Source organism: Cebidichthys violaceus, unplaced genomic scaffold (genome assembly GCF_023349555.1).
Source record: "Cebidichthys violaceus isolate CVI_PGR_0920_01 unplaced genomic scaffold, fCebVio1.0.p SCAF_2, whole genome shotgun sequence".
Lineage (NCBI taxonomy): Eukaryota > Metazoa > Chordata > Actinopteri > Perciformes > Stichaeidae > Cebidichthys > Cebidichthys violaceus.
Window position 1 is genome coordinate 18883969 of NW_027176372.1, and position 18923 is coordinate 18902891.

General features: G+C 44.9%; 2 protein-coding genes across 2 annotated transcripts in view; one reads left to right on the forward strand and one right to left on the reverse strand.

Moving 5' to 3' along the window:
* The first annotated feature begins 2547 nt into the window (after nucleotides 1-2547).
* npas4a (neuronal PAS domain protein 4a) lies at nucleotides 2548-8555 on the forward strand. The gene is made up of 8 exons (XM_068714999.1): nucleotides 2548-3065; nucleotides 3472-3629; nucleotides 3739-3841; nucleotides 3954-4254; nucleotides 4394-4503; nucleotides 4666-4801; nucleotides 4930-6722; nucleotides 6848-8555. The coding sequence occupies exons 1-8, from the start codon at nucleotides 2891-2893 to the stop codon at nucleotides 6874-6876; spliced, it is 2805 nt and encodes a 934-aa protein (XP_068571100.1). The 5' UTR covers nucleotides 2548-2890; the 3' UTR covers nucleotides 6877-8555.
* A 2280-nt stretch (nucleotides 8556-10835) lies between these two features.
* mrpl11 (mitochondrial ribosomal protein L11) overlaps nucleotides 10836-18923 on the reverse strand; it is a 35390-nt gene continuing 27302 nt past the window's right edge. Inside the window, exons 3-6 of the mRNA XM_068715507.1 lie at nucleotides 16536-16631; nucleotides 13110-13203; nucleotides 12486-12645; nucleotides 10836-11079 (exon numbers count right to left, since the gene is read on the reverse strand). Coding sequence (XP_068571608.1) covers nucleotides 10965-11079; nucleotides 12486-12645; nucleotides 13110-13203; nucleotides 16536-16631 — 465 coding nt within the window. The 3' untranslated portion in view covers nucleotides 10836-10964. The remainder of the gene's footprint in view (nucleotides 11080-12485; nucleotides 12646-13109; nucleotides 13204-16535; nucleotides 16632-18923) is intronic.

Genomic DNA, 18923 nt, shown 5'->3' on the forward strand with positions numbered 1-18923 from the left:
GATTAAAAAACAACAACAACCTCTGTCCAATTACGTCTTCTGTGGGTGAACTGCCCTAATGAATGAGCTTGACACTGCATCCAGAACAGCCAAAAGGAAAACTGATGTCATTGTCATGACTGTGGCCCCCACTCTAGCAACAGACTGGTGTGTGATGTATTTCTATCTGCTCTGGAGGCGCAGCTCGCCCATGTGATGGGCAGCAGAGATGACAAACTCCTATCTCTCATTTCTACGGCTTCAAGAGCTGGAGTGAAGCTTATTTAAACTGTGGTCAGGTCGAAGGGTCATTGTTAGTGGAAATATAGTCAATCAATAAGTAAAAGAGGAAACAGAGCCGGCTGAGTCATCCAATATAAATATGAGACAAAAACAAACCTCAAAGGAGAAGAAACACACACAGGGACTGAAACAAGTAAAGCTGAAACAAGAATGATTCATCAAAGAGCTATATTCTGCATATTACAAACTTTCAAAGAAGAACACTGGGACAAAGTAATCATTCTTTTTTATAAAATATGCCTCATCTTATTGACTTATGATTCATCTTTATTTATCTAGGTAATAGATCAGGTTTTGTATTCCTTTAGAAATAAATTGCAGATGGAGAATAAACACAGAGACACATGTTATCATCATATATTGCATTGACTTACATTATTTCCCTGAAGACTTACCCAAATATTAACCATAACCACGACATGTCTGACCCCAACAAGAATCCCTAACTCAACCATACACCTCTTAATCTCTAAAATGTAATGATTTACGACGTGGGGACTTGCATTGTGTCCCCAAAAAGGTAAAGGAGTTTCAACAGATTAATATCCCTACATGAGTAATACCCATTCTCTCTCTCACACACACGCGCACACGCAGAGATTGTAGATCACCATTGTAGATCACCTCGTGAGTGGGAAACAGCCGGAACATGCTCTCCACTTAGTTTTCAATGGAACATATTTGCCACCACGCCTCTCATCTCTTCACACAAAATAATTCAAGAAACAGAAACGGTGTGACAAATGTGTGTGTGTGTGTGTGTGTGTGTGTGTGTGTGTGTGTGTGTGTGTGTGTGTGTGTGTGTGTGTGTGTGTGTGTGAAGCACATACTCAGATCTATTTTGGGGGGCTAAAAGTGAAATCTCCTCATCTATAAATAGGACGATCGGAGCGGGATGCGGGGGCGCGCCTCCCAGTCCTTGTGTCGGTCACCGGTGAGACCTATTTTTAGAAACAGCACTGCTAACCTCACGTGAGACGGGCGACTGGTTTGCAGGTTGCGAAATACCGGCTGCTATTTGCGCGCGCCTCAAATTATTCATGAATTTCATTCATCAAAATGACGTCACTTTTCATTGAGCTTTTTGAAGATCGTCCTTGGAAGTTTTAAACAGGGACACAACTAACCGCAGACTCACGCATTAACGTCATTTGTTAAGCGGTTAAAAGGGAGAACTATAATAAGATTGTTGCTGATGTGTGATGGTCGAAGCTGATCTTGGAGCGTCATATAGCTACTGGTGTGTGTGTGTGGTCTGTGCTGTTTCTTTCAGTATGTGTGGCTGGTCATGCTCTGATTGTTTCCTATAGTGCATGTTTATTTAAAATTTGATCTCAAAAGCACAAAATCGAGAGCGAATTATTGTCGGTTAATATTGAGAAAAAATGTTCACAAAATGCCAAAGACTGCCTCTTGACAGAAATGAAAATTATGACACTGCAGTACATTGTTCCGAAAAGCCGCAGCATCCATGTCTAGCAGTCGAGAAAATGGAGGCACGTTCTGTGTGTGTTTATGTATGCATCGCTGTTTTCAGCTGCTTCAGGAATGATCTCCATTCATAAAAGGTGACGGAGAAACGGAACGATGTGAAAACAGCCTCAGCATCCATGTCCGCCTCCTGAAACAGCAGCTCGGTGACTGAAGAGATTGTCTCCAGCTCGGCATCATCAATCTACCATGTTTGGAATGTTATCAGCACATGTGGTCGAAGTGAAATGATTGATACCTGACAAGCACCTGCCGTGTTTACCGACATGGTCTCGGGCAAACAGGCGGTGACGAGTAGCCTACCTCAAGTGCCAGACACATAAACACAGAGACCTCGTTCGTATGCAACACAGTCTTTCCATCCCTCCCTCCCTCCTTCTCTTGCACCCCCCTCTCTTCCCCCAATACACCAGAGTCCGGTGACTCCGTTTACGTTTTACGCTTGCTCCGCCCCTTACTCGGTTTTGTCCAAATCGGGCTTTTTGCGTCGCCGGAGCTCCCGATTTCAGCCCGACGTCATCACCGAGTAGAGGGAAGCGCTGACGTCGAGGCAGAGTCACCGAGAGGAGAGGGCACGGGAGAGGGAGGGGGAGAGTTCCACCATTGCTTACACTGATATGAGACATATCTATCCCCCTCGGCCCCCCCTTCTTCTCCACCCCCCTCCCTCCGTTTTACGTCGGTGTCGGTGCGTTGGGAGCCCCCCTACTCCGGTGGAGTCCCAAGCTATATAAGTAACCGGCGAGCAGAGTCCCTCAACCAGATTTACGGGTTCCGGACTTCAGTGCGAGAGACGGCTACCACAGCCGCCGATTCACCTGCACTCCGAGAGGGGGGACAGACATCCAGCATCCGAGCTGGACGCTGTGGCGGAGCTAAAGCAGACTGAGACCGGACAGGAGAAGGTTTTAATACCTTTTCTCTGGAAAACAAGCTGAGATGAAAGTCCAATAACACGCCTCAGAGCTTTTCCGCTGTTACAACCTGTCTCTTAAATCATCTCGGAGACAGGACACCCAGACTCCAGCCGAGGCACCGCGTTGAACAACACTCCGCTCTCAACTCTCCAACTCACATCTGGAGGAATTTCGATAGTTCACCGCAACAACCAGCCACCATGTACCGCTCAACCAAAGGAGCATCCAAGGCTCGACGGGACCAGATCAACGCCGAGATCCGGAACCTGAAGGACTTGTTGCCCATATCCGATGCAGATAAAGCGCGGCTCTCATACCTGCACATCATGTCACTTGCCTGCATGTACACCAGGAAATCCGTCTTCTTCACTCAAGGTAAGAATGAATTTATTCTGAATAAGACGACCTGTTGATGATCGTGCTGCATAGAAAGCCTGCAATCTCTCTCAGTGGCGGAATCAACAAGTGTTTTAGTGGCACAGCAGGCAATTGACTTGATATAAGCCTCATTTTCAGATAAACCGTAGATACGTGGGCCATTAATTAATCGCAAATAATTGATGTAGAAGCTCATGCCGGTGTTTTAATAGCAGTTTGTCGCTGTCCGTGGTGCTGAAATGATTTAGCGCCATAAATAGAGCCGCGCCGCTGACCAGGGTGCTGAAACACACTGCGGCCACTGTTTTCTTATTGCGGGGATCAGACATGTTGTGTTCATTCTTAACATGTTCAGGTTTATTAACAAATGTCTCTTTCCACATATTTTTTTCCCCCTCTCTAGAAGCGGGAGCTGGTCTTGATGAGAGCGCGAGCGTTCTGGCTTTCCAAGAACTGTCGGAGTTGATGCAGGCGCTGCCGGGGTTTCTGATGCTGGTGACTGGGGAAGGGAAGCTGCTGTACCTGTCAGACAGCGTCTCCGAGCACCTCGGACACTCCATGGTGAGTCTACACGCAACCGATTCATTCGTATAGTTTGGTATGAATATTCAAGCTATACCTTGAGCTTCATAAATAACGTTTCTGTTTGTAATTCTTTCTTCTTCTCCAGGTGGATCTTGTGGCACAGGGGGACAGCGTGTATGATATCATCGACGCCTCAGACCACTTCATCATGAGGAGCAACCTGTCAACCTCCACGTCACTTGAAATGGGTAAGACAAACATTAAATTCACAAGTTTCATTTTTTTTCTCTCCATCTAATGCGGACTGATTGCCAAATATGATTTGTATTAATAAACCTCCTCTCATCTCCTCCTCCATAGACCGTCTCTTCCGCTGTCGTTTCAACACATCCAAGTCCGTGCGGAGGCAGAGTGCTGGGAACAAGCTGGTTCTGATCCGAGCTCGCAGCATCGCTCCCCTCTCTGCCACCGGGTCCTACTGGACATCTAACCCCGTCTGGGTGTGTTTCTGCTCCCCCCTGGAGCCCCACCCATCCCGCTCCAACCCCGGGGCAGAGGGGGAGTCAACCTCCACCCCTCCCCTGGCTGAGAGCAACTTGTTCCTGGCTTGCTTCCACTCCCAGCATGCCCGGGACATGAGGCTGCAGACCGCCCAGGACAGGTGAGCTCACACAAATAACAGATCCTCACCTCCACCTGTTGCTTTAATATTTACTGGTATTTTCATCTGTTTATGAGATAACTATGTGGGTAAAACAAAAAAGTCCTCCTAACACATCACCACCTACTCTCTCCTACAGTGTGAGCGCCTATCTCGGCTTTGATGTGACAGCTTTACGCTCTTGCTCCTGGTACAGCCTCCTCCACCCACAGGATCTGTCACATGCCTCCGCTCAGCACCGCAGCCTATGTAAGTGTACTCTTCACACATACCTACCAGTTACAACCATCCCTGCCCACACAATTACACACACATCGTGCCCACTGGCACATCCACACAGTGGAAAAACACTATGATGATTAATAGGATTACAAACCGATGCCAACTTGTGCTGTGACTGTTGTTCAACAGTGAGAGAAGGAGGAGAGGGCAGAGCTGAAATGGTGGTGCGTGTGCAAACTCAGGACCAGTCGTGGATTTGGCTCTACATGGTGCTTCAGCTGCAACCTGGAGAAATCCCCATCAGCAGCAACAACTACATCATCAGGTATTTACCGCCTTTTTTTAAACAACACACCACTCATCAATTAGGAGACAAAACATTGATGAAAACAGGTAAAAACACAATCTTCACTCACCGTTTCTCCTCTGTTTCTTCTTCTTCTTCTCTCTCAGTGAGTCTGAGGCCTGGTCAGTGCGTCAGCAGCTCAGCTCCGAGCAGACCCAGCTGACCCTGGTTCTGAGCGGTGGTGCCTCTCAGCAGGAGGGTCTGAGCCTCCAGTCTCCAGACACCCTGTCCAGTCCAGACCAGGTCTTCACCCCAGGCAGCAGCGGCCTGTCAGCCCAGTCCTTTGACTTCAGCACTGCTGGCTGCAGCGTGGGCTCCTCTGATGAACCTGGGAGTTCTGCTGCTGAGGCCATGCAGGTGGAGGGTGACCCTCGTTCCAGTATCTCCTCTCTGGAGGAGGAAAGCTTCTTCCAGCAGCATCCAGCTGAAAGTCCCTCAGCTGCCTCCTCCCCCACTCCAGTCACTGTTGAAACAGTAGCAGACTTAGACTTTTTAACCCAGAACATTCTCCTGCCGCCGTCCTTCCAGCTCGACCCTCCACTGCCATCTCTCCCCCTGCCTCTCCCCCCTCTCCCCCCTCTCCCCACCACGCAAGCTCAGCAGACCAAAGAGTTTGTGTGCACGCCACCCTATACTCCCCATGTTGCCGGGGCTAGCTTCCCATTCGGGGAACCCCTCTTCAGCTTCGACCCCGCTGGCACTACCACTCCACCACCCTCTGCTACAACAGCCACCTCCACCACCTCAATGGCCCCTGCAACTTCCTCCTCAGCCCCACCAACTACCGCCTCCAGCCCCTCTCCCCCCAACACCTTGTCCACCAAGCTCGCCCTCAAGCTAACTACTCCATCCACTGACTTCCTCTTCTCTGGCGAGCACGGCAGTGGTGCCCTTTATGAGAAACTGCCCCCCACACCTGACAGCCCCGGAGACGGCGACTGCACAGTGATGACCCTGCCCGAGGTTCGGGGTCCGCTGTATGTAGATGTACCACTGGGGCCCCTCCAGTGTCCCCCTGAGGGCCTCCTCACCCCTGAGGCATCACCCGGTAAACAGCCCTGCCTCTCCTTCTTCTCCCTGGAGAGAGAGAGGGAGAAGGAAAGAGCAGAAATCTCCCTCTTAGCTCAGCACATCAGCTCACTTGCAGAGGGATTCTACCTGGATCCACTCTTGTCCAAACTCTCTCCTCCCTCTATGTCACCCTCATCCTCCCCTCCCTCCCCCTTCCTGTCTCCCGTCATAGAAACTGCTGATCTTGATTCAGTCCACATGCTTAGGGAGTTTTATCCCATTAAAGCATGGAGAGGTTTGGACATTCCAATGTTCCTCGATGACGATGACTCTCTGTTTGAAGAGAGCATCCTAGAAAACCTCCTTCAAGACAACTTCTTTCCTCCTCAGTCCCCCTGCCACTCCCCCCCCTCCCCCTCCACCTCCCCTATGCCCAATCCCCCCAGCCCAATCTCTCCACAAACCCCAGTGTGCTGGCGCCAACCCTCCCAGTTTGAGGGAGTGGGCCACTTCTGTAGCGTCCAATCGGCGCAATGTAACCCCATGGCTGGGTGCGGGGAGACTGCGGCTGCTGAGGCCGGGGCAATGGCGGAAGGGGAGGGGCTAGCGGAGGAAGCAATGGAGATCGAGGTGGTGTCATCTCCTGTGTCCTCTTGCTCCTCCATCCCAGCTTCCCCTCCCCTCATCCTCACTGCCTCCCCCAGCCCCGCCAGCTCCACGCCCATCGTCTCGCCCACGCCTGCTGTGTCTTGCAATCAGTCCCTCCTGGAGGAGCTGGCTGTCCTGGAACCCATGTTTGGGGCAGGTGCCTCGATCGCCCCTGGCTTAGGGCAACAACCTGAGTTGTATCAACTCCAATGTCATCCATCATCACAGTGCTTCCACAAAGGTAAGAATCTGCATCCGTCTCTTTTTTTTTTTTCCATCTTAGTCTTGATAAATGAGACAAAAACCCGTTTCTGAAAACACACCACTAACGTCCTCTCTCTCTGTTTCCCTTTTTTTGTCTTTCAGATGGGAGTGGAAGTGTTCCTCCGTTCTAAAATAAGTCTGTGACTTACTTCATTAAGTATGGCATATTGTCATATTTTGTGGAGCCCCTTTTACTGAAAAGTAAAAAATTATTAAGTGTATAAATATACATAATGTATATACAACTTAAGGACTTTAACTCCTACATGTCTCCTGAGAACAAAGATTGGCTTTATATTTTTGTTCAGTCATTAATCTGTATACTACTACAAAACTGGTGCACCATTTACATGATGATTCAAGCACATGGACTCATAACTGACTTGGTTTTGAGTCCATGTGGCGTCTCTCAGCTTCTCTATAACACGAGCTTCAGATATGATCAAACAGAGAAACCTCTCTGAACTTGTAAGCGCTGTTTACCTTCCAGATGCGCATTTGTATTCACTCGTAGTGAAAAATCTGTTGTGAACAAAAAAACTAACATTTCTTGCTATTTCAATAGAGAGATGAATTATAGCACTTTTGCCTGACATGCAGCAACGCAAACCCAAACCTCAAATGTATTGGAAGTCAAATGTTTACAAATTGTTTACATCCTTCGGATGACCACTATCGGTACATAAAAATACGTTCTTGCTAAGAACTCCTCTATCCGATCTTCAGAGCCAATACAGCTCTGATTTGATAGCACTCTTCCTCACAGCCTAGGAGGCAACATCAGAACTCATAAATAGTAATCAACTTTAAACCAGATACTTTGAGCTTTGAGTTTGCGGCTTCGAACCTTTAACATTTCATATTTATCTCTCCATCTAAAATTTTGTGTATCAATGTGATGTGCAAACAAAAAGGAAAACATGTGAAGAGATCCTGGCATGTGAAGAACTCGAGGATGTTGAAGGTGTCCATTGCTTTACGAGATGCAACAAACAAACAAGAAATTGTCTGAAAGTCTGGAAGCTCTGATCATGCCACAAATCCACTGCTACGCTGTACTGTACATTAGACTCTGAATGTGGGCTCTTCAGGTCCCTGCTGGCCCGAGGGCAGACGGCTGGATATTGTTGCAGCATCAATATTTGCAATGCTGGCAGCTTATAGCGGCTCCTGTGTGCCTGAAACGGCCCTGACCTGCTGAACTCTGAACTCTTTACCACGTCCATTCAACATGGACATTTACATCGTTGCTCCACTGGAGTGCGGTGTAGCGAGGCACAATTGACTATGTGAATGAGCGATTCTTCTTTTTTGAGAGGGGTTAGAATACAAAAGTTTTGTTTTAAAAAATGAAAATAGGGATGGGGTGCTATTTCTATTCAGTTACCAAGCGACACGGGTTGAGAATGGTACTATTCCCATGGTGTCGACATGCTCACGTAGAGTTGTCTACGGTCAAGTAAAGGATTGATTCCTACGTTCTAGCTATTAAAGGCTAAGTTAATATACATGTGTAAAATTACTATATTGTATGTGTGATATTTGAAAACAATGTTATTGCATATGCATTATGTCTGTGGATATAGGCATATGTTCTTTTCAGAAAGGTTGTACACATTTGTACATTTGTATGAAACAGTTATTGGTCTGTATATATAAGAAAGAGATTTTTATTGTATAAGATTGAATATATTCTAAACATCTTACTTACTGCAGAATGGACATTGTGGATCAGTGTTCTATTGTGTTGCTTATAAGTGTATTTGATTGTCATACAAATGCATTTATAATAAAAGTGCACTTAATGCGGCTGATGCATTTGTGTCGTCATAGTCAAGCCCCCTTGTTCCTCCATCAGCCTCATCATCATCATCATCCCACCATCCCTGCCTCTTTCCCTCCCTCCCATACACTCTCCTCCATTTCTTCCCCTGGAGCGTGTTTCGCTCAGCAACAGCACTGACGCACACACATGACGAGACAGAATGAGACACTATCTGACTCAGACTGACGCACACTCTTGGCATCGAGGTTTTTGCGTGCGCAAAAGGCACACACAGTGGGCCTCCCACTTATGATGATGATGCGCGCGCAGACAGACACACACACACACACACACACACATTTAATAGTAGGCATATGACACCCCCCCCCCCCCCCCCCCCCCCCCCCCCCCCCCCCCCCCCCCCCCCCCCGTCGTCAGCCCTCTTTACAAATCACAGTAGCCCACATTCACTCGATGTACCTGCGACTCTATCAGCGCTCAGTGTGGTGTAAGACTCCATATATAGGCATTCCTGCTCAAGAGCTCTGACTGAAACAGCCTCCCATCTATTCTCAGCCTCCATTCAGAAGGATCAGGGAGGGGAGGGCTGGAGAGAGAGGGGAGACAAAGAAGGAGCAAGAGGAGGCTAAAATTAGAGGTACAGTAAAGAGGGATGAGGGACGCTCTGTCGCCATAGGATGGAGAAGTGAATATAATAAAAACACATGGATAACCTGTACATCATGATAGATAAAAGATAGAAGATTGGCTTCTTTTTGGCCATATTTCATCACCTGTAACACGTGACATAATCTAGAATTCATTACACGCACGGAGGCAAAGCTCTAAACATTATACTGGTTTTCTGCAAACGAACATTTTGTTCCATCACTAGCTTCTGCTGCAGTGTCTATGATGGAGTGAAGATGAGTGGTGGAGAGCTGCTCAGCTGACTGACGCTATCTTCTGGCAAAGACGAGTATTGCACCAGAGAGCAGCGTAGCGCGTGATGTGTAAGAGGCCATGTTAGGAAAAAGGTTATGAAAAGGGCAGGGGAATGGTCAGTGTCATACTTCACGCTCCCGGGACCAAATAATATTACAGGTGTAATAAATGACACTATTCACAGCCAACATAAAGGTAGAGTCCACGTAGGGCTGGGTAATGTGGTTACAATCATCTGATTTAAAACACCACTCACGTGCTCACTGTGATCGGTTGGTGAACTTGCTCTTCCTGTTCATAGTGGCCTTAAAGACATCCATTCCCGCTTTGTATTTCCTCAGACAGTGTTTCCTTGCAGAGCTGTGGAGGAACAGCAGCAATACAAGTATGGACATTTTTCTTTCATCTTAAAATTTTTGACACTTATAGCCACGACCAAGGCTGGAGTGTTCCCGAGGACACTTCAAGAGGAGCCGGGAAACGAGTAATAGATGACATCGTCTACCTTCTGAGGCAAAGTCGCCCCCTAGACTTTCATACTGGAAGATTCACAGTTTCAGCTGAACTTCAAAAGTTTGCACAGAATGAGGAACACATTTCTTCACAGTGCGTATATAGAGGGCACAATCAGACTTTGAATGAACATATAGGCATGCTAGTATTGTTTTAAGACCGATTTGAAAACGTGTGAACCTTCAATTACAATATTTTCTGATATATCGATATATAACATCACATTGCAAACACACAACACTGTCTGATGTTCCAGACAATGAACCAAGTTATTTACGGCTGCAACTGACTTTGTCAATTATTTTTCCGTTTGATCAATGGTCATTTTTTAATTAAAAATCAGTGAATCGTGAAAAATCTGCATTAGTGTAATTATTATGCATTACATGGAACCGAAACCTTTATATGTGTATGTTAAAATGTATGTTTTTAATTACTTTGCTTAGAATTATCTCGGCCAATATGGTCCATCGCCTCACTTGAAGTCCATATGATTTCGGCAATAATTCATGTGATGAACACTTCAGATCACAGATTGAAGAGAGGTGTGTGACTGTGAAGTGTACAAGGAACCATCTGCACAGCCTGACAAGAAACCAAACCGCTTCGAGAAGTGTTAATAATAGATAACAACATCAAAGAGACTAAACATACAAATACTTCCAAGACTGAGAAATCACAGTTTCTTTAGGTTGGCTCAGAGGAAATGAAACGCTCAGGGTGATAAATATTTTCAAAAGTTCAGTGGAAGCTTTTGTTGCCAAAATATAGCCGATGCTAAATATTTTAAAAATTCTAAAATACTGACACCAAACAATTACCTGTAAAGAAATATCTAAATGTCAGATATGAATAAGGACACGGGAAAAAATTCACACAACAACTAACTGTTTATTAAATGACACAACATTAACAGTGTTTGTGTGTGATTGTAGTTCACATATAGAGTCAATACAAACAGGAATGGAGGGAACATATTAAAAATGTTGCAGGTCTTCATTTCTTTTTACTCGACGAAGCTTCCGCTGCAGCGGCTGCAGCTGCTGCTGCATCAGCTTTCAACTTCTCCTCCCTCTGCTCCAAGAAGAGTTTGTACTCATCAGCTGAGAGACTGAAGAGGAGGAGGGAGGAAGAGAGAGAGAGAGAGACAGGGGGAGAAAAATAGAAGGAGAAATTATATTCAGTTACCCCAAACTCTGACTTACTGCTAAAGGAAAATCTAACCTAGTGTCAAAAGGTAAAGAGTCATTTCGTAGTTAATACAAATGGACAACTATGGATGAAAAACACTACATCAAGTTATTTCCAATGGAGATGGTGATATTTATTAGTGTACATTTCTACTTCTTGTATCTTTAAATCCTTCAGATATCTGTAACTTTAAACTTAGTTTTTCTTCTTTCTGGACTCACCAGAGTGCAGCAGTGTTCAACACCTTTCCAGCGAGAAATCCATTGTAGATACCAATTTCTCCACATGACAGTACTTTCAATAAATCATAAAGCACTGCAGCCTCAAGACATGTTGAGTTTAAAGCAAGGGGGAGAAAAGGATTCTGGGTAATGTACAATATCATTAAGCAAAGAAGAAATAGATGCGACAGATTGAGGGGGTGCGACTGTGAGAGAATACTGAACTAAAACGGTTCATGTTGCACACGTAATAAATGATAAATATCTGGAAGTAAACAGGTGGATGTTAAGATGCAACGCCTCTCATGTGGACAACAGTAAGTCGGTAGAGGAGTGGAGGGAGGTCACATCTGGAAAATCTAAAGTATTCGGATACAAAAGCAAGATGTGCAATCTTTGTGATGCTTATAGCATTCAGTCTCAAAAACATACTGCATACTGATTGTACACAGTGTGTACTATGTCCTAGTATATTGTTTGTGTAGTTAGTGCATCTAAAAAGTCAACATACCGAACAGATTTATATTTACAGGATATAATGCAACATGCACCGATGCTCTTCAGTTGTGAAAAATCAACAAATAGACACCTAATTCATTTTCCATGGGTTTACTGGTTCATTTCATAAAGCTGTTTTACCCCCAGACACAACTTATTTTCTTTCAGATGAAACAGACTCAGGAGTACAAACATAAATATGATGGGGACATTAAAATGCCTTTCTGCTGCAGGGATAGTTGAAATGCATTCGATTATACACTGAACTGCAGGTGTTCATGTTATTGTGGCCGCTGAGGTCCTTTACTGTTATCTTGTCTGACCTCTAGTGGCTGTTAGGAGGCATAGCAGCATCTACACGTCACACTGTCTGCTGCTTCTTTGTAACTCTGCAAAATGAAGAGTGAAGCTTAATGTTCCTGTGTGTCCTTATTCATTTAAAGAACGTAATACAGAATATTAACAAAAATCTACTTGGATCTACGAACTAAAGTCCAGGACAGGACCAGCGTCTGACGGCATCGCTTGCATGCACACCGGTCCAGTTTATGGTAATTGAGGCCAACACTGTGAAATTATTAAAAAAGTGCACAGAACCAGAACTTACTCGTTGACAATCTTGATGCCAAGCGAACGCGCCGAGCCGATGATGCTTTTGACGACGGTCTCAAGAGAGGCGTTCCTCATTTTGAAGCACTCGTCCAGAGCTTTCACCTGGGCAATCTCATACACCGCCCGCACCGACACCATCCCCGCAGTCTCATGGCCTACACACACACACACACACACACACACACGATTTCAGATCATGAATAAAAAAAGACACGAAAATTCAATAAATGTACAAAAGGTTTGGTACAAAATAGAATAAAATGGTGTGCGTGTGTGCATGTATATGTGTGTATGTGTGTCTGTGTGTGTGTGTGTGTGTGTGTGTGTGTGTGTGTGTGTTGGTGACGGTGAAGAGGCGGTGTTAGGACTCCATGAGGCTGGAGATTCAATTCATAGCTTTGAGCATAAAAGAGAGCAATCCATAATTCTCTTTTCTTACCACACCACCTTCGCTACTTCCTTCCTCTGCTGCAGTTTGCCCGCATGTCATGAATATAACATCAATCACAGCAAAGCTCAAAACCGAGCCGAGGGAGAGACGTGTGTCCGTTACAGGATGGACTCAGCGGGGGGAAGATTGGAGCGAGAGTAGACGCATCAGTGCAGCAGCACATCTCACCTGTCTTGCCGGCTCCTTTTGCAATGCCCGCTGCCTGCTTGAGGAAGTAAGACACTGTGGGCTGGCCGATCTTCAGGTCATAAGTTCGGTCAGGCTGAGGAGACAGAAGAATCACAACTAAAACATACAGCCAGGATTCATTAGTCCATAAAATGTTTTTCACATTTATTCATTCATTCATTTATTCGACTGTTCACTACCTCTGCTCTTTAGTTAGCCAACTAACGGCGCACATGTCAAACTTTCTGTTTCGGTAAGCAGATGCTGTATGAAGTTAATGATAATGGCGGCAGATTGACTATCAAAATTCATACAAATCTTTGAAACAATGAGTGTGTAATTTCAGACGGCGGCGGTCATTTACGGGCTGAAATGAAAACTGTCACCATCAGCTGTTCGCTTAATGAGTTTGAAAACACCGCTCAGGCTGAATTTCTAAGTCTTTCCGTCTTAAAAGATACACTTGATGGCTTCATAATATCACGCTCAGAATCTGAGGCTGCAGCTGTGTTCTCCAGGCAAGAAGTCCTCATCCTCACCAGTTGATGATCCATGAAGAAGACATGGAACATTGAATAAATAAACAGCATTTTTTGCAGCTAACGCCATTACCAGCCCGACACACACCATTTCACCATGTGGAGAAATGCAAAGCTTGACAGGCCTGATGTTACTGGTTACGGTTACTAAAAGCTGATTTAAAGCAGTCAACACACTGCCAGGAATACAACTCTGGTGGAGAAATACTATCATCTATTGGGTTTAAGTTTGATGCCAATAAATACCCAAAGTTGAATGTAAAAAGCCTTTAAAAGCCACCATGTGTTATTCTGTGTAATTGGAGGATGTAAACGTTAAAAATAACCTCATTATCATTCCATAAACAAAACTGTGAATGTGTCCTCTGTGTCCATAACGTTAGCTACAGCCCGGACCAAAGAAACAGTTTCTCAGTCTGTGACCCTTGATGATCACTGAAATGAATAAAACTGAGTCGATGCACAGGCATGAGTCATTAAGTTCTCGTGTGAGACTGATTTCAAACAGTTTCTAATTGAAATTCAAAGCTGAAATACCAACATAATAAAGTTTGGACCTACAATTCACGAGAGAATGAACCCCCGCAAAAAAATTCAAAGCACTTTGCTTCGTTAAACTGCAAAAAGTTAAGAAGCCTTTATAATTGATGCTCTATGATTAAAGCTGAGACGAACACGTATCGACAGCTCGCTGGTCTTCATCAGAGGCTTCAGCCTTCAGTGGTGGAGCTCCCTGTGAATCAGGAGTCGCTGCTTTTTCTTTCATCCTTTCAACCAGATTTAAGTAGTGCTTCTGTTTTTGTTTTTTTTATATACCTTGAGCGGCTCCCTAATTACTGACCATGCTCATTGCAAAAGTTACAGAAACAAAAACTGAAATTACACCATAACGTGTATTTTTTACTAAAGAATATGAGATATGTTGGTTCCCACCGCTAAACAAAAAAGTAATTCATCATTTTGTCTTTTTTTATGAATGATTAAAAGTAACATAATTAAAAGAGCGCCATTTGAAACCTTAAACGGAGAAAAGCAATGTAGAAAACTTGATTTAAACATGACATTTCTTTTGATTCATGTTTTAATGTCAGGAAGGTCAGATCTGTTTCTGCTGCAAGAATGACTCCTACAACCGTTCTCTCTTGTGTTTTGGGGTTTTTTGAACGGGCTTTTGGTTAGATGTCTGAAACAAGCTTCATGTTCGTCATCAACAAATCTGCTTCCATATCACTCTACCGCATTTTGCTTTTATAGATACAACTTTTCCACCTCAGCAGAGCGGTGAAACTTATTTTATGGTTATGTTGAATTTTTCCACTCACATTTTTTTTTTGTGCAAAGTAAAAATGTGCATAAAAGAGGTGGATGGAAACACATCTAATGAGTTGAAAGAGGCCATCTGCTCGCTCGCTCACTCGCCCTTTCCATCCTCCCTCTGGGCCAATATAAAAATAATCTCCTCAGCTTCTTCAGCTCTGACCCTTTTCTTATCATTCCGATTCATTCTCTGGCAGAAGACCTTTATGTACTAAAATCGGACAAACAGATACAATCGATAAATCATCTGAGGAAAGTTTACTCTGGATCACCCGATATCTAAAATAAAAAAAAACAATCACGGGGTAATAAACTGTAGGCTGAGCTGAGAAGATAGCACAGAGCAGGTGATTTGTCTTCAGACTTGTGTTATCCAACAGTAGTGACCTTTCGACAGGGAGCAGAAAAGCTATTGGTTACAAAGGTCCGATGAGTCGCTGCTGTTTCTTCCTCCATTTTAGAAGATGAAACACAAACATTTACCCACTGAGCTCCTTCTGATGGGCAAAATGAAGATAAAACAAACAAAGACGGAGAGACGAGAGAAGGAAAGTTATTAATCTGTTTAAGGTTAATAGCTCCTTAGTTCAACAACTTTAACTCATGCCTCTCAGTTAGATGAGAGGCATTAAGCTTAGCTTAGCTTAGCATAAAGACTGGAAACTTAGCCTCTTAGTCCTGTTACACGTTTGTGATTTAAAGAAACGAGATACGTGAGGTGCAGGTAGGCAGAGTTTTTTTTTTACTTTGGACAGGCTAGCTATTTCCCCCCATTTCAAGTCTTTATGCTAAGCTAATTGCGTCCCGGCTCCACCTGCTCAACACACAGACATCTGCAGAGTGGCATCAATCTTCTCATCCAACTCTCAGCAAGGAAGTGACTTTCCCAACATGTCGAGTTGTTCCTTTACAATAAGATGAAAGGCACCAAAGGATGTGCTACCGACAAGTCTGAGGTGAAAGTTTAAATCTGAGAAACATTCCTCTCAGAGGCTTAAACATATCACATGCGCACAATCACGTACAGTAAAGTGTGAACAGGACAAACACAAAACTAAAAAACACCAGCAGATGGCGATGATGGGCAGCAGCGAGGCCCCACATGCATGGCAGAGCTGTTGCTGCATATTGCACATCATAGTACATTCACGCTGTAAAAAGGATTAGGCTTCCCCTCCTTCCATCACAAACCTCATTACAAGACATATTTATTCAGCCGAAAGGACGCAAGCTCTTGATTTGAAACAACACACAAAGAGGTGGGAGAATGGGGGGGGGGGCGTGACGAGTCAAACAATAAGAGGTTGAGTAAAATAAAATCTACAAGCTCATAACACCTCTTTTTCTGAGTAATTCGTGTTCCTTGTATGCACTTAATGCTTCTTGACTCCAAGTTCCTCTGGGCATTGCTTCATTAATGAATGCAAATGGAAAGGATTACTTTGGTGGGAGAGTATGAATAATGGAAGTGCTCTAGTAATGTTATGCGGCTGGTGGAATTAACCACTACGGTGGGAGGGAGGCCTGCCGAGTGTGAAGGGTCAGGGGTGGGTTAGAGAGACTCACGGACCTTCACGTGGATCTTGACCGGGAGAGGGATGCCCTCCTTCAGCTCCTTGGTTTTCTCATTGAAGTCCTTGCAGAACTGCCCGATGGGGATTCCTCTCTGGATCGGAGAAATAAGCACGGAAAATAATGCAGGATCACTTTAAAATGTATGAAAAAATCTGAGCCCCGCAAACATTCAGCTGAACGTCACTTGTGTCACATTGTGCTGCCAGAATACAGATGCCTAAGCTGCTGTCAGTCAATCAATCACAAAACTTCACAGAGCTCCAACTATATTTACCCACACGAGTGGTTCAGGGTTCGGACGCGAGACAGTATCTGTATGTGATGTGTGTGTGTGTGTGTTTATGTGCCGTAACATTTTGGTGGAGACCAAACACTATATTCTAGTTTTTCTTGTTATATTCACACTGAGATGCATCTGTGTGTGTGTGTGTGTGTGTGTGTGTGTGTGTGCAGCCTTTCTGTTGTTCCACTCAGAATGTGTGTGTGTGTGTGTGTGTGTGTGACTGTCACTCCAGCTATGACTGAATGCATGTTGGTGCCCAGAGCCAGGGAGAAACCCGAGTGATGAATGAGCCTCACATTTCCCAGCTCCTGCGAGGCCAACCAGAGCAAAAGCAAAATGGATGGGTGACATTAAGTCAACACTCGGCCAACGCTGCTCCTTTGCACCATTCTTCTTTGGAGCTGAATTCAGAGGCAGTGACTAATAAAGAATCTAATTATTACTGCTGGAATATATATACTGACCTTCACACGCCATCCTTCCCAAAGGCAACACACTGATTGAAATGTTCATTTCAAAAATGAGGGGAAGAAAAAAAAAAGAAGCTTTTTTTTTTATTTTATTCAGCTTAATGGAGTTGCGAGCTTCTATTGCTCCATGACGGAGCAGAGCACAGCCCTCAGATTCAAATAAAGGATCTGATGAAAAGTCAGTCATCCTGAGACATTTTCCAATGACAGCACGGGGAAGACATTTATTTGAACTTAACGGAGCAGAAAGTTCTCTGAACATCATTTCCACTAAAGGCTTCAAAAGCACCTGATGAATGTTAATCAGCTGCTTGATCTACATGACCCCATCACTCCATTTGAGTCTGTAACGCTACTCATTACCCACCGGCGTTTCTATGCATCCGCTAACACAATAATAACAGACTGATTGAAATTTCAAAACATCACACAAGTCGAGGCAGGTTATTGTTTCAGGGCTGATGGGCGCTATTTGAATTACAATATGCTACTAATGAAATGAAACGCAGCTCCGTCCCTGGAGCCCTCGCTAGGCTCTACCTTCCCTCCCCTCCCGTGCTTATTAATAGTAATCCCATGTCAACCTCACTATCTTCTACCCATGCCCTTCCCTGCCTCCGTCTCCCATAAAACATGGCAAGGGTAAACAAATGGAGAGGGAGCACCGAAGGAAAGTCTAATTAAATATGGATTAGTATAAAGGCTGTGATGTTGCGTATGAGTCAAAGCAAACCCTCGGGCTCTGCCTCACACATTTAGCTCCCATTCCTTCCCTTCTGTTCAGCCCGTGTCGGATAACGATCTCTCCCACCGACTCAGATGGCCCTTTCATGTCACACAATGCCATGAAAGAGCCTCCCTGACCAGCCGGAGATAATGCCTGATGCTTCTAAAGTGTGCTTAAGCACGGACGACGACACATTATGTAGACAGAGGAGCGAGCGCTTTATCTAAAGATAGACAAAGACTTCACACGGCCTCCCTGACCAGATAGTCCTTTACTGTTGAAATAGGGCTTGAACAAATATTTTTTTTTAAAAAGCCTGAAGAGTGGCAAATAAAGAGGATGGGACACGACCACCCACTTGGGGATAGCAGACAGTTTGCCCTCAGCTCTGCACACAATAAAGTATGCACCAGAGACAGGTAATCATATTTTAATTATGCAGCTCCACAGGAGTCCAGGTATCTCCTCCACTGAAGGTGGCGGCGTGAGGATATGTTATTTCGGCCTTGGGCTATTTAATAGTTTAACTGCAGTAATTACTGTGATTGAATCGTGTCGGTAATCAGTCTTTAACTGTGGCAGAGGGCTGGTGTGCCATGAAAGCAAGGTTCAAGGTCAGCTCCTCCAACCCAACATGACATTTAACAGAGAGAGAGAGAACTGGAACAGTAACATTCATGCCCTGGCCAAATGGCTAACCCCGCTCACTGCATCTGAGCATCTAATCATCCTCGAGTCCGAGCTGCTGGATAAATCCTCTCTCCTCCACCATGACTGATTAGAGCTGGGTGCTCTCCAGTATAAAATGGCTGCAGCCCATCACCCGAGGCGGGGCCTTCCGCGGCGGCTGTGGGCGAGGACATTCAGCCGCACATCCTCAAAGAATTCTGAGATCCTGGGCGC

Excerpts from the sequence above, each read along its gene's own strand:
- npas4a (XM_068714999.1), top strand. The coding sequence starts at position 2,891 with ATGTACCGCTCAACCAAAGGAGCATCCAAGGCTCGACGGGACCAGATC. Across the intron at positions 3,066-3,471 it reads ATCCGTCTTCTTCACTCAAG|AAGCGGGAGCTGGTCTTGAT; the intron begins GTAAGAATGAAT and ends CCCCCTCTCTAG. Across the intron at positions 4,802-4,929 it reads AGCAACAACTACATCATCAG|TGAGTCTGAGGCCTGGTCAG; the intron begins GTATTTACCGCC and ends CTTCTCTCTCAG.